The sequence below is a fragment of the Coregonus clupeaformis genome, chromosome 13, assembly GCF_020615455.1.
Source record: "Coregonus clupeaformis isolate EN_2021a chromosome 13, ASM2061545v1, whole genome shotgun sequence".
NCBI lineage: Eukaryota > Metazoa > Chordata > Actinopteri > Salmoniformes > Salmonidae > Coregonus > Coregonus clupeaformis.
In genome coordinates this window covers 1200340-1215559 of record NC_059204.1, presented here as the reverse complement: position 1 = coordinate 1215559, position 15220 = coordinate 1200340, and the positions used below count along the sequence as shown (strand labels likewise).

At 42.7% G+C, this 15220-nt stretch overlaps 1 protein-coding gene across 2 annotated transcripts; it reads left to right on the top strand.

Annotated features, from left to right (window-relative positions):
• The first annotated feature begins 3331 nt into the window (after positions 1–3331).
• Positions 3332–12504, top strand: dcps (decapping enzyme, scavenger). 2 transcript variants are annotated; one of them, XM_041893699.1, is made up of 7 exons: positions 3332–3551; positions 4018–4168; positions 10252–10397; positions 11105–11218; positions 11413–11523; positions 12036–12343; positions 12471–12504. In XM_041893699.1, exons 1-6 carry the CDS (start codon positions 3348–3350, stop codon positions 12300–12302), a joined length of 993 nt encoding a protein of 330 aa, XP_041749633.1. In that variant the 5' UTR covers positions 3332–3347; the 3' UTR covers positions 12303–12343; positions 12471–12504. The 2 variants fall into 2 exon arrangements, with proteins under 2 accessions (XP_041749633.1, XP_041749632.1); XM_041893698.1 differs by having other exon boundaries at positions 12036–12504.
• Positions 12505–15220: the final 2716 nt, after the last annotated feature.

The window sequence follows — 15220 nt, the reverse complement described above, 5'->3', positions numbered from 1 at the left end:
ACCCACATCTGCGACCAACTTTTTCAGAAAGTATGGTGCTAGAACACCATTAACCATTTATGTGCACTTTGTCCTGTGCATTTTGAAGTGGGTAGCAGCAGTGGAGTCTGAGAAAGCAGCTCTACATGCTTCTCCAATGTGATCACATGCCAGCATGGAACAGTGTTCAGCGATAGCTAATGCCATGGTAGCCTCAGCCTTTTTTGCAGTCAATTTTTTTTAACCATAAATGGCAGCTTGTTTCAGGTGGAACTATTATAAGGCTTTGCCTTTTGAGTATGTTTTTGAGTTGTCATGTGTTTTTTTACATCACTAAGTTTGGTGTAGAAATCAACCTTACAATACAGGCAGTATTTTTTAGTGTACAGTTTAGACTGAGACATGATGAGCTAGCCAGCTAGATGTTTAGCTTATGTCACAGAGAGGCACACACACAGTGGAGGAGGTGAGTAAGTGTCTGAGGCTGTGTGAGTCAAATGGAGTGATTTATTTTTGTGCAGTGATTTATTTTAGACAAAGAACATTTTACATTTACATCCCGCCCTGAATGTAAGCCAGGGCAGCATCAGCCAGCGGCGGCTTCCCGCATGCGCGATTAATTTGCAGTCTGGACGCGGAGGGGTGAACATCTCCTGCTCTGATTGCAGCTGGGAGGGACTGCTGCGAAAGGACTGGGCCGCCTGTGAGTGCTTTGGGACGGGGGTGGGGCCCACGAGCAGCGGGTCGAGGGTGGGGGGTGGGGCCTGGGTGGGGCCCACGGCAGCACCCGCTGCTCGTTGAGGCCCACGGCAGCACCCGCTGCTCGTTGAGAAGAGTAAGAACGAGACGTGCTTTCACGTCAGAGTCTCCAAAAGTCTCCAATAACACCAGAAAAAGTAGCTAGATTTGTCGCAAGTTGGCAATACTGGCCAGTATGGCAATGGAACATTTAGAACGAACTACTGGGTCGCATCCATAGACACAAAACCAAAAGACTGAACGACTGGGTCACGTCTCTGGCAACCAAACCAATAGAACGAATGACCAGCTGGCTTGGGTAGCAACCCTAGATTTGTGTCGGGACTATATTTTGTGGAAGGATGAAATAGTATGAATAAAATAATCAAAATAACGTTAATGAAAATATGTAAATCATTATTTGAATATGTTGGTAACCCATTGAATAAAAGTGATAATGCCCTCGAAGCCGGTGTTTGGAGGATATATTGGCACGGTTTGCCGGCCCTCGACAACAACACTGTATCCTACAAACACCGGCTTCTCGGGCACTTTCACTTAAGTAGAGTCTAAGGATCAATGATTCTGCAAATGTAGAGGGAATCATGTTCCAGGAGTACCCGGTTAGGATGAAGGAGATCGAAGCAGTGGTGTGTATTCATGGATGCCAAGGGAAGTCAGGCTTCTCCAAAATTTTTTGAAATAAAATAATAAAATAATGTATCTTTCTCTCTCTTTGTTTTCTTAATTTTCCGTCAATTCGCAAGTGGCTGAATCTCACCGGAGAAATCATCCGAGAGAGGGAAACAGCGCCCCTCTTCTGTCTCAGTATGTGTAGCCCAGGTATCTGATGCTGTTTGGACCTAAATAGTATATAACATGTTGCCGCCGTAGCATTTGATTGATTGATTCCAGCAAGCATTTGGCCTCCCTTGATAAAAAAATAAATAAAAGAACTAGGGTTGTCCTGGTGCAGCAAAACGCCCCCAAGGGAAGCCAGTTTGGATTTGGCTTCAGACCAATCAAATCACTTCCTAAGCAAAACATCATTTTCAGAGAAATGTCTGTTTCTGGTCTGCTTGTGTTTATGTCCTGCAGTAGCTAGCTTGCTAAATCGGCCCTTTTCTAAGCCATTGATGATGAAGGGGATTTGGACTTGTGGTTTTGACTTAATTCTCTGTACAGGCCAATGATTATAAATTAATGTTGTGCCAGGGGCCTGAGACGATTGATGTTCAATACAGTATGTAGCCTAGATGTAGCCTAGTAGGCTCATGTTAACTAGCTAGCTAGCAAACTTAGCTGGTTCTGTGGTTCATTGTTGCCCATATGAGGACGTTAGGCTAGCAAGCATTTTAGCTAGGTAGCCTATGACAACAAAAACTAAAAGTGTACTGTATGACAGAGCCATTGACCGTTTTGCCAACATGAAAGAGAGGAAGATGGCGTTGGCATTCAACTAGTCTACAAGTAGGGTGAGTCCAAAAAAATGTTTTTACTTGCATATGCACACACACACACAGACAGAAATCATTACCATGAACAGCCACATGATTAGCAACATTGATTGGACTAAATCGTTTTTGGTATCTTTAAGTTTGTTTTCAGTGTATTAAAGTAAGCATATATAGCCTTGTTGATTTGATGATGTTTAAATGTTTCAGTTGAAATGGTGCTGGAATAGTGGAGGCAGTGCTCCTCCTGTTGTCTTTGTGCTGACTTGCGGTAACTCTGTGGTTCTAAATCAGTAGTTGTTTATTAAACTGACAAAACATTAACTTGCTTGACCATGCTGCAGGTGATATACCTGTTTGTTACATGCAATATTTGCTTTGTGGACTACACCGGACAGATGTTACTCTCCGGTTTTGTGATGAAACAAATGTATGTGTGGTTGAATTTATTCCGCTACTGTGTGACTGTTGTCATGGCCTTATTGTATATCATGGTGGCTATGAACGAATGGGTTATAGAGCAAACAACGTAATTATCACAACATAGGTTGCAATATTGCTTTTTTACTGGCTTGGCTCGGCTTCCTCAGTGATTTTACCCACGCAACGCTACTGGATCGAAGTAGAAAGTGTCAGGCTTGTCCAGCATGTCTCCTATGCAGAGGCATTGGAAATAGTTTGACCAAATGAAGATGAGGAAGACATGGCAGTGGAAGCCCCGCAGTGTGCTGAGAATGTTGTTCAGCAGTTGAGAGATCCTGATATAGGCCTAATGATCGTGAAGAAAGTGGGTTTTGTTGCATTCAATGCCCAGGTGATAAATGCCCAGCAGAAATTGGAAATCATTGTGAATGTGGCTAAAATGTTTTTGGATCTACATGACTTCACAGCTGAAACATTGCAAGGAATATTGTCCAAATAAGTTCCCCCCTCTCAGGCCCCAGAGCCTGTGTAGGGATCTGAGTAGACATGAATAAGACGGATAATATTATTTATATAATAATAATATATATTATTTTGGGCTGTTTGTTTTTGGAGAATATGAGTTTGTTTTTTCACCCTTCCTCTATTTCTTATGTTAAAGTTTCACAGTTTTCACCTCACCCAGTAGGAGGCGGCAATAAGGATTTAGTCTGCCGTAAAACCCCACCGAAGAAGAAGTACCCTAGAATAAAAATGGCGGAAACTGGTAAACGTGAAGTTGATTTTGCGGACAGAAATGAAACTGATGCTGCAAAGGCCAAACGATTAAAGAATGAAGCGAATAGTGACGAGGAAAATCGCGATCAATCAGCATCTGCAAATCCTTTGTTCGGATTTAAAACAACAACGGTTCTGCGGGACTCTGCACGGGAGAAAAATATGTTCATACACGGAAAGGTGGCTAACGTTACAGTATCTAGGTATCTAGCTAGTTAGTCAATGTTGGCTAGTAGCTAGCTAAACTAAAACCAAAGAGCTTATAGATGTTTATAGGTGGTAACGTTATATAGCTGTATCTTAAATAGGTTGGAAAACTGTGGTTGCACCACACTTGCAGCCACTTAAACTGCAACTGTTAGTAGCTTGGTAGAAGTTCGCGTCGCATAATTCGTCTCACTTGCCTGTTGTTAATGTGAGCAGTCGGCACGTGTACGAATCAGTTTAGCGATAGCCGGCCGCGAGGTGTCGTTTGAGTAAAAGTGTTTCTATTTGTATCATGCATGTCCTGTCCAAGTATATGACAATACATGTAGTTAAATGCTTAAAACCTTGTTAACGTTAGATTGTCTAGCTAGCTAGTTAATAAGGTGGACAGTCATTGAATCTCAAACAACAATGTATTATTTCCCTAATTCCCTATCAGTTGAACGACCAGGAGGCTGTCATCATTCTGGAGAAGACCCCTATCAGGGAGGACACCCTGTTGGAGATTTTCAATGGCTCCAGACTGAAGTTGGACATGAGGAATGATATCTACAGCACATATCAACTCCAACCCCCTGCTCATTTGAATGGTATGCCCCAGGATACATAGGCTAGAACTGCCCCAAAATGACATGAACATTTATATGATGTGAAAATGCGTGACTCCGTTGACAGAGAACACAGTAGGAACTACTAGTGCCACCTAGTAGATAACATGCCTAAATCAGACTAGCACACTGTTCCCCAATTTCAATTTCCCTTACACAACTTCACACTGATATTTGCTGTGAAGTGTTTTGACTGGGTAAAAATAGGGCATAATGATATGACACACACAATTAGGCCCGGTTTCCCAGACACAGATTAAGCCTAGTCCTGGACTAAAAGGCATGCTCAGTGGAGAATCTTCATTGAATAACTTTTTATTCCAGGACTAGGCATAATCTGTGTCCCAGAAACCAACCCTTAAAGTGGTACTGACAGCGTTTTAACTACTTTGCAGATATCAAACAAATACTCATATCAGTAAAAATGATCAAATTTCCAGTTTATGCTTCAAAACTAACTAGAGGTTTTAGAAATAGGTTCTATTGGACTCAACATTCCATGATTTACAATAAGGCATTGTTGGCAGAAAAGATGGCAGCATTTCAATTTATGAATAATTATATTTCTTGATAGTCCCATTTTTTTTTTATTGCTGTCAGGTTGTAAATCGCAGCTGGCCTGTTACATTGTTTGCTGCCTCCACTCATTCGGGATACACTGTTTGTTTTAATGACTAATATTTTGAACAAAAACAGACAACTGTAATTAAGGCTGGGAATGTCAATACAATCAAACTAGCAAGGGCAATGATCACGTCAGTCATAACGTGGCTAATAGGCTAGCGCATGTGTCACACAAGGCCCGCGGGCAGACTAGGACATTCATGCTAGTATAATTGAGTCAACAGTTGAGTCATATACTTTATGAAATTACAGCCTGATGCGCTCACATCGGTGAATTCAACTTCAATTGCGCTGCTTTCGTGTGTCCAGTTTACAGCGCGCAGCGGAGGGAAAGTGTACAGACAACTGCCACAGTCCTAGCTAGGCTACTAACATTTTGCAGTCTGGCTTTGGTTTTTAAAGCTTGACTATGAATAACCAAAAAATAAAACCTGCAACAAAACACCATGCAAAGGAGAAACATGTAGGCCTATTAATAAAATAAAAAGTACTATTACAGCAACATTTGAGCAGTAGATTAGGCCGGCTACACAACTACAATACATTTTGAGTGCACCATACAGCAATGCTGCATTCAACCACACCGGTGATCCATGCAGTGCAAAAAAATGAACAATATGGTTTAACTTTAAATGTTACGACAAACCTATAGCTACGTTTTTGTAATTTGAGATATGGCTTTTTCTTTGCAACTCTGCCTAGAAGGTCAGCATCCCGGAGTCGCCTCTTCACTGTTGACGTTGAGACTGGTGTTTTGCGGGTACTATTTAATGAAGCTGCCAGTTGAGGACCTATGAGGCGTCTGTTTCTCAAACTAGACACTAATGTATTTGTCCTCTTGCTCAGTTGTGCACCGGGGCCTCCAGCTCTTTCTATTCTGGTTAGAGCCAGTTTGCGCTGTTCTGTGAAGGGAGTAGTACACAGCATTTTACGAGATCTTCAGTTTCTTGGCAATTTCTCGCATGGAATAGCCTTCATTTCTCAGAACAAGAATAGACTGACAACTTTCAGAAGAAAGTTATTTGTTTCTGGCTATTTTGAGCCTGTAATCAAACCAACAATTGCTGATGCTCCAGATACTCAACTAGTCTCAAGAAGGCCAGTTTTATTGCTTCTTTAATCAGCACAACAGTTTTCAGCTGTGCTAACATAATTGCAAAAGGGATTTCTAATGATCAATTAGCCTTTTAAAATGATGAACTTGGATTAGCAAACATAACGTGCCATTGGAACACCGGACTTATGGTTGCTGATAATGGGCCTCTGTACGCTTATGTAGACATTCCATAAAAAATCAGCCGTTTCCAGCTACAATAGCCATTTACAACATTAACACTGTCTACACTGTATTTCTGATCAATTTGATGGTATTTTAATGGACAAAAAAATGATTTTTCTTTCAAAAACAAGGACATTTCGAAGTGACCCCAAACTTTTGAACGGTAGTGTACATGTGGGTAGAGTTAAAGTGACTATGCATAAATAATAAACAGAGTAGCAGCAGTGTAAAAGAGGGGGTTGGGGTGGGCTAGGGGGGCAATGCAAATAGTCCGGGTAGCCATGATTAGCTGTTCAGGAGTCTTATGGCTTGGGGGTAGAAGCTGTTAAGAAGCCTTTTGGACCTAGACATGGCGCTCCGGTACCGCTGGCCGTGCGGTAGCAGAGGTAACAGTCTATGACTAGGGTGGCTGTAGTCTTTGACAATTTTGAGGGCCTTCCTCTGACACCGCCTGGTATAGAGGTCCTGGATGGCAGGAAGCTTGGCCCCAGTGATGTACTGGGCCTTACGCACTACCCTCTGTAGTGCCTTGCGGTCGGAGGCCGAGCAGTTGCCATACCAGGCGGTGATGCAACCAGTCAGCATGCTCTCGATGGTGGAGCTGTATAACTTTTTGAGTATCTGAGGACCGATGCCAAATCTTTTCAGTCTCCCGAGGGGGAATAGGCTTTGTCGTGCCCTCTTCACGACTGTCTTGGTGTGTTTGGACCATTTTATATTTTGTTGGTGATGTGGACACCAAAGAACTTGAAGCTCTCAACCTGTTCCACTACAGCCCCGTCGATGAGAATGGGGGCGTGCTCAGTCCTCTTTTTTCCCCCAGTAGTCCACAATCATCTCCTTTGTCTTGATCACATTGAGGAAGAGGTTGTTATCCTGGCACCACACGGCCAGGTCTCTGACCTCCTCCATATAGGCTGTCTCATCGTTGTCGGTGATCAGGCCTATCACTGTTGTGTCTTCGGCAAACTTAATGATGGTGTTGGAGTCGTGCCTGGCCACGCAGTCGTGGGTGAACAGGGAGTACAGGAGGGGACTGAGCACGCACCCCTGAGGGGCCCTCGTGTTGAGGATCAGTGTGGCAGATGTGTTGTTGCCTACCCTTACCAACTGGGGGCGGCCCTTCAGGAAGTCCAGGATCCAGTTGCAGAGGGGTGTGTTTAGTCCCAGGGTCCTTAGCTTTGTGGGCACTATGGTGTTGAACGCTGAGCTGTAGTCAATGAACAGCGTTCTCATATACAGTGGGGAGAACAAGTATTTGATACACTGCCGATTCTGCAGGTTTTCCTACTTACAAAGCATGTAGAGGTCTGTAATTTTTATCATAGGTACACTTCAACTGTGAGACGGAATCTAAAACAAAAATCCAGAAAATCACATTGTATGATTAAGTAATTAATTTGCATTTTATTGCATGACATAAGTATTTGATACATCAGAAAAGCAGAACTTAATATTTGATACAGAAACCTTTGCTTGCAATTACAGAGATCATATGTTTCCTGTAGGTCTTGACCAGGTTTGCACACGCTGCAGCAGGGATTTTGGCCCACTCCTCCATACAGACCTTTTCCAGATCCTTCAGGTTTCGGGGCTGTCTCTGGGCAATACGGACTTTCAGCTCCCTCCAAATATTTTCTATTGGGTTCAGGTCTGGAGACTGGCTAGGCCACTCCAGGACCTTGAGATGCTTCTTACGGAGCCACTCCTTAGTTGCCCTGGCTGTGTGTTTCGGGTCGTTGTCATGCTGGAAGACCCAGCCACGACCCATCTTCAATGCTCTTACTGAGGGAAGGTGGTTGTTGGCCAAGATCTCGCGATACATGGCCCCATCCATCCTCCCCTCAATACGGTGCAGTCGTCCTGTCCCCTTTGCAGAAAAGCATCCCCAAAGAATGTTTCCACCTCCATGCTTCATGGTTGGGATGGTGTTCTTGGGGTTGTACTCATCCTTCTTCTTCCTCCAAACACGGCTGGTGGACCAAAAAGCTCTATTTCTGTCTCATCAGACCACATGACCTTCTCCCATTCCTCCTCTGGATCATCCAGATGGTCATTGGTAAACTTCAGACGGGCCTGGACATGCACTGGCTTGAGCAGGGGGACCTTGCGTGCGCTGTAGGATTTTAATCTATGACAGCGTAGTGTGTTACTAATGGTTTTCTTTGAGACTGTGGTCCCAGCTCTCTTCAGGTCATTGACCAGGTCCTGCCGTGTAGTTCTGGGCTGATCCCTCACCTTCCTCATGATCATTGATGCCCCACGAGGTGAGATCTTGCATGGAGCCCCAGACCGAGGGTGATTGACCGTCATCTTGAACTTCTTCCATTTTCTAATAATTGCGCCAACAGTTGTTGCCTTCTCACCAAGCTGCTTGCCTATTGTCCTGTAGCCCATCCCAGCCTTGTGCAGGTCTACAATTGTATCCCTGATGTCCTTACACAGCTCTCTGGTCTTGGCCATTGTGGAGAGGTTGGAGTCTGTTTGATTGAGTGTGTGGACAGGTGTCTTTTATACAGGTAACGAGTTCAAACAGGTGCAGTTAATACAGGTAATGAGTGGAGAACAGGAGGGCTTCTTAAAGAAAAACGAACAGGTCTATGAGAGCCGGAATTCTTACTGGTTGGTAGGTGATCAAATACTTATGTCATGCAATAAAATGCAAATTAATTACTTAAAAATCATACAATGTGATTTTCTGGATTTTTGTTTTAGATTCAGTCTCGCAGTTGAAGTGTTCCTATGATAAAAATTACAGACCATTACATGCTTTGTAAGTAGGAAAACCTGCAAAATCGGCAGTGTATCAAATACTTGTTCTACCCACTGTAGGTGTTTCTTTTGTCCAGGCGGGAAATGGTAGTGTGGAGTGCAATTTGAGATTGCGTCATCTGTGGATCTGTTGGGGCGGTATGTGAATTGGAGTGGGTCTAGGGTTTCCGGGATGATGGTGTTGATGTGAGCCATGACCAGCCTTTCAAAGCACTTCATGGCGACGGACGTGAGTGCTACGGGTCGGTAGTCATTTAGGCAGGTTACCTTCGCTTTCTTGGGTACAGGGACTATGGTGGTCTGCTTGGAACATGTAGATATTACAGACTCTGTCAGGGAGAGGTTAAAAATGTCTGTGAAGACACTTGCCAGTTGGTCCGTACAAGTCCTGGTAATCCGTCTGGCCCCGCGGCCTTGGGAATGTTGACCTGTTTAAAGGTCTTGCTCACATCGGCTACGGAGAGCGTGATCAAAGTCGTCCGGAACAGCTGGTGCTCTGATGCATGCTTCAGTGTTACTTGCCTTGAAGCGAGCAAAAAAGGCATTTAGCTCATCTGGTAGGCTCGCGTCACTGGGCAGCTCGAGGCTGGGTTTCCCTTTTGTATCAGCAAAAAATATTTTGCCTATTTAATGTAACCCTTGCTGTTAATAGATCGCAAAGCGGCATACAACTGACCTAAACGTTTTGAAATGATAAGTTCACTTTTGTATCCATAGCCTTAAAACGCATCTCAAGTGCAAGTGCACTGTTTATCTCACATCTGAAGGCTGTGGGGTATTTAGGACGTCTACTGCGAATCTCTAATATATCTTAATGATTATTATCACACTTCCTTGGTCGCATGCAATGCTTACATGTTTCACGTAAAGAGAGCACGGGTTGAGGGAATATGCAACGTTTTTCCTAAACAAATTAGGGATTTCGGTAACAGAACCTTTCAATAAGAAACTAAATGGCTGAAATTGTTGCAGCTTCAACATGGACAGCACAATAAACACTTGCTGTGGTGCCTTTTCGCTGCAGTAGAGAGCAGTGCGAGAAAACGTGTGCCAGTCACACTCGCTGTCATTTTTTAAAAAGTGTGACCATCGTGCTCTTTCTTGAATCATTTGTGTCTTTCATTATTTAATCAAACAGCTTAAAGCATCCTACAAGCTCAGTGCATATGTAGTTGGTTTTACTCAACCAATCGATTGGTCGAAAGAACAGGACCACTCTCGGTTGACCAAGATTTGTTTTAGTCGGGGACAGCTGTATATTCAATACATTTCACCAAATCAAGTAATTCTGCAATGGGAAGTGGCATCATTATCACTTCATAATCCAATTCAAATCTCTGACTGAAATCTGATGTGGTGTTGATCCTTGTCTTGTTCCTTGGTTCCAAAGAGATCAAGACCACAGTGGTGTGTCCGGCCACAGAGAAGCATGTGAAGAAATACCTGCGCCAGGAGACCTACTTGGTGCAGGAGTCTGGGGAGGACTACCGCTCTATCACCCTACCTTACATTCAGAGTCAGAGCTTCAGTGTACAGGTAGCATTTCATTGCTTTCAAGGTGTAATTATTAGTCCCACATTATACCACTACACACACAGTCTCCCACTCCACATCCGGAGACATTGATTGTCAACTCAGTAAATGCACAGTTTTTACAGGGGATCATCCTCAATCTGGGATAACAATACCATCCATATAGAAGAGCCAGATTGGGCAATGCTCCACGGATGCTGGAGAAGTCATTAGTGCGGGCTTTCTTCCTCTGATCTTAAAGGGTTAAAGTGATACCACGGACAGGGGCGTACTTAGTGATTTGGAGGCCCCACCCATGTTTATTTAACACAATCATGGCTACTGAACAAAGAGGTGTTTGGAGCCGGCTCTTTTAGGTGAACACAGCGGAATCAAAAGGCTAACTGAAAAGACTTGAAATGCCCTTCACTAGTAAAGGTGTTTGCATCACCACATAGAACACGAGTGGGCAATTTTCAACGGATGGCAGGTATTGGAAACAGTACACAGAACAGTAACAGTACATCGGCAAATGTGCCCTTCTGCTGCTTGACAGGCAGAGCCCACAAAGGATGGGGAAATTAACCTAAACTTGTCAGGTATAGTTTACTTTTATATCACTCAAATATCTAATTAATGGTGGCCAATATTGAGAGATCCTGATTTGTAAACCTGCACTTCTATGATTTATGTGAAAAAGATGTTATTGTCGCTGTGTTTTTTCCCTCCAGTGGGTGTACAACATCTTGGAGAAGAAAGCGGAGGCAGAGCGCATGGTTTATGAGGACCCAGACCAGGACGTCGGCTTTGTCCTGCTCCCAGATTTCAAGTGGGACCAAAAGCAGGTGAGATACCTTGTACAGTATGTATGATACTGTCCATGTAATCTTATTCATTGTGATCTAAAATGCTTCAACTTTGAGACAATTTATACATATGGTCACAGTGGACAATGGAGATGCCATTCACAATGAGGAAGGATCTAAGCCTCCTATTGAGCACATGATTTATGGTTACTTTCACCCCCCCCTTCTCCTAGTTGGATGACTTGCATTTGATTGCCATCGTTCATCGAAGGGACATCAAAAGTTTGCGGGACCTGACAGCGCTGCATCTGCCATTGCTGACCAACATCCGCAAGAAGGGAGAGGTGAGAATGATCCTATAATCATACATATTTTCTTATTTAAATTTGCTTGTTGAGCGTATTGCGATTGTTAGAGGGATGGGACTTACTTTGCCTAGGAATACTGACTGTTTATTTAGCAACCTTCTTGTCATCAAACCATTTCCTTTCCTATCAAATACATTCCGGGGTGAAGTTTCCCCTAGGTACAGATTCATGATCAGCTTCCCCTCTCCCAATCCTAACCTTAACCATTAGTGGGGCAAAACTCACCCAAGATCAGTGTCTAGGACAGGGGAACTCAACTCTTACCCTACGTGGTCTGGAGCCTGCTGGTTTTATGTTCTACCTGATAATTAATTGCACACTCCTGGTGTCCCCGGTCTAAATCAGTCCTTTATTAGAGGGGAACAATGAAAAACTGTAGTTGAACTGGCTTCGAGGTCCAGAGTTGAGTTTGAGAGGTCTAGGGGCAACTTCACGTTACTCTGTCAAATAGTTGTGCTTGTTTTTCATGGTGCTTTCCCCTATCACAGGAGAGCATTCTGAAGCGGTACGGTGTGGCAGTCAGTAAGCTGAGGGTGTACCTCCACTACCAGCCTTCCTACTACCACTTCCACATCCACTTCACCGCCCTGAGCTACGAGGCCCCGGGCTGCGGGGTGGAGCATGCCCACCTGCTTTCGGACGTCATCCAGAACCTCCAGGCGGACTCCCAGTACTACCACAGTCGCTCCCTCTCCTTCCCCCTGCGGGCTGACCAAGGCCTGCTCAGCAAGTTCAAGGATGCCGGCAAGCTGTAGTGTCTAGATGTCCAAACACAACAACATGTTGCACTACTACGGTAGGACCTCAGAGGGATGAACACATTGGGAATGGTGGTTGTTTGGAACTCTGGCCTTTTCTCAATTGTATTTGCTAAAATCCTGTGTCCTCTCTCCTCCGTCCTCTCTCGCCTCCTTTTGAAAAAGGTCAAAAGTAATCATGGAGAGGCAGCGAGGAGAGGTAATGTGGACAAATATGCTTGTATGAAATTACTCTACTTCTCCACTTGCGTGTCGCATGAATGACGTTTACAGGGGTGGATCCCAAGATAAATGTTTAAAGTAATAAAAACAAATTAAGTTGTGCAAGGTAAGTAGCATATTGTTTTTCAACGTGTGCATGCTTTTCTCCTCAGAAAAAACTAAAGCTGGTTCAAAGAAGGTGTGGCAGATTTCAAAACTCTTCCACAAAGGACTCTCATGACTATCCTCGATAAAAGGTGGCTATCGAGGAGGGGAGGGCACTCTTTCATTCACCTATTAACAAATTGACATCTCCTCGACCACTTATCGGGTTCCTGGTCACTGAGGAGAGAGGGTGGAGGACTGACATTTTTTCCCAAATGACAAAAGGCCACAGATGTCCCTTCACTTTGAAATTCACTCACAAACCACAAATCAGTTTGAGAAAATATTGATGCATATTTTGTTTTCTAATAATTTAGCCAGATACTGTACATACAGTGCCTTCAGAAAGTATTAATATCCCTTGACTTATTCCACATTTTGTTGTTACAGCCTGAATTAAAAATGGCAAAAAATAAAACACACAATAGCCCATAATGACGACGTGAAAACATGTTTTTTGAAATGTTTGCTAATTTATTGAAAATGAAATATAGATATCTCATTTATGTATTCACACCGCTGAGTCAATAAATGTTAGAATCACCTTTGGCAGCGATTACAGCTGCAAGTCTTTCTAAGAGCTTTGCACACCTGGATCGTACAATATTTGCCCGTTATTCTTTTCAGAATTCTTCAAGCTCTGTCAAGTTGATTGTTGATCATTGCTTGACAACCATTTTCAAGTCTTGCCATAGATTTTCAAGCAGATTTAAGTCAAAGCTAACTGCCACTCAAACATTCACTGTCTTCTTAGTAAGCAACTGCAGTGTAGATTTGGCCTTGTGTTTTAGGTTATTGTCCTGCTGAAAGGTGAATTCATCTCCCAGTGTCTGGTGGAAAGCAGACTGAACCAGGTTTTCCTCTAGGATTTTGCCCTTGCTTAGCTCCATAACGTTTATTATTATCCTGAAAAACTCCCCAGTCCTTAACTACTACAAGCATACCCATAACATGATGCAGCCACCAATATGCTTGAACACATGGAGTGGTACTCAGTAATGTTTTGGGGGCAAATCCAATACAACACTTTATATTCTGGACAAAAAGTTTATTGCGTTGCCACATTTTTTGCAGTATTACTTTAGTGAGTTGTTGCAAACAGGATGTATGTTTTTGGAATATTTTCAATCTGAACAGGCTTCCTTCTTTTCACTCTGTCAATTAGGTTAGTATTGTGGAGTAACTACAATGTTGTTGATCCATCCTCTGTTTTCTCTTATCACAGCCATTAAACTCTGTTTTAAAGTCACCATTGGCCTCATCGTGAAATCCCAGAGCGGTTTCCTTCCTCTCCGGCAACTGAGTTAGGAAGGACGCCTGTAATTTTAGTGACTGGGTGTATTGATACACCATCCATAGTGTAATTAATAACTTCACCATGCTCAAAGAGATTCAATGTCTGTGTACTTTTTACCCATCTACCAATAGGTTCCCTTCTTTGCGAGGCATTGGAAAACCTCCCTGGTCTTTGTGGTTAAATCTGTGTTTGAAATTCACTGCTCGACTGAGGGACCTGACAGATAATTGTATGTGTGGGGTACAGAGATGTAGTCATTCAAACATCCATTTTAAACACTATTGCACAGAGTCCATGAAACCTATTATGTGACTTAAGCAATTCTTTACTCCTGAATTTATTAAGGCTTCCCATAACAAAGGTGTTGAATACTTATTGACTCAAGACATTTCAGCTTTTCATTTTTAATTAATTTGTAAACATTTCTAAAAACATAATTCCACTTTGACATTATGTGGTATTGTGTGTAGGCCAGTGACCAAAAACATCTACATTTAATCAGTTTTAAATTCAGTCTAACACAACACAATGTTGAAAAAGTCAAGGGGTGTGAATACTTTCTGAAGGCACTGTATCTGTTTCGCTGTAGCCTATAGATTATTTTGTTTTTAATACATGTCCTGAGGATTCTACTGTAGTTGTACTGTATTGCCTTGGTGGATTCAGAATTTGCAGTTGCTTGTTTTTTTGTTTTTTTTACTTAAATAGTTGTTGTACAGAAATAAAGAATTGTACAACCGTTTTTGTTTGCTAGTTGTGACTTATCTGAAGATGCTTGATGTATTTGGACAAGTGTTAGGTGCAGTGGTGGAAAAAGAACTGAATTGTCATACTTGAGTAAAAGTAAAGATACCTTAATAGAAAATGACTCAAGTGAGTAACCCAGTAAAATACTACTTGAGTAAAAGTCTAAAAGTATCTGGTTTTTAATGTACTTAAGGACAGTGGTGCAAAAAGTATGCAATTGTCACATATAAATAGTAAAGTACAGATACACCAAAAAACTACTTTAGTACTTCAAAGTATTTTTACTTAGTTACTAACACAATTTTACTTATTACTTTACACCACTAGTTAGGTGGAATATGTTAGTGTGCCACTGACTACACTAACAAACATTTTGGGAAAGTGCACAAGGACATGAAATACAGAAGTGACCTTCTGTGTGCCATTTAGACTCCACATAAAACTAAACGAACAAACATTTTAAGTTAATGAGTTAATCTCCATGTCCGCACTTGAAGAGGAACAC

Coding starts and splice junctions, on each gene's coding strand:
- dcps (XM_041893699.1), top strand. CDS start 3,348: ATGGCGGAAACTGGTAAACGTGAAGTTGATTTTGCGGACAGAAATGAA. Junction 3,552..4,017: donor ATATGTTCATACACGGAAAG/GTGGCTAACGTT, acceptor ATTCCCTATCAG/TTGAACGACCAGGAGGCTGT. Junction 11,219..11,412: donor TCAAGTGGGACCAAAAGCAG/GTGAGATACCTT, acceptor CCCTTCTCCTAG/TTGGATGACTTGCATTTGAT.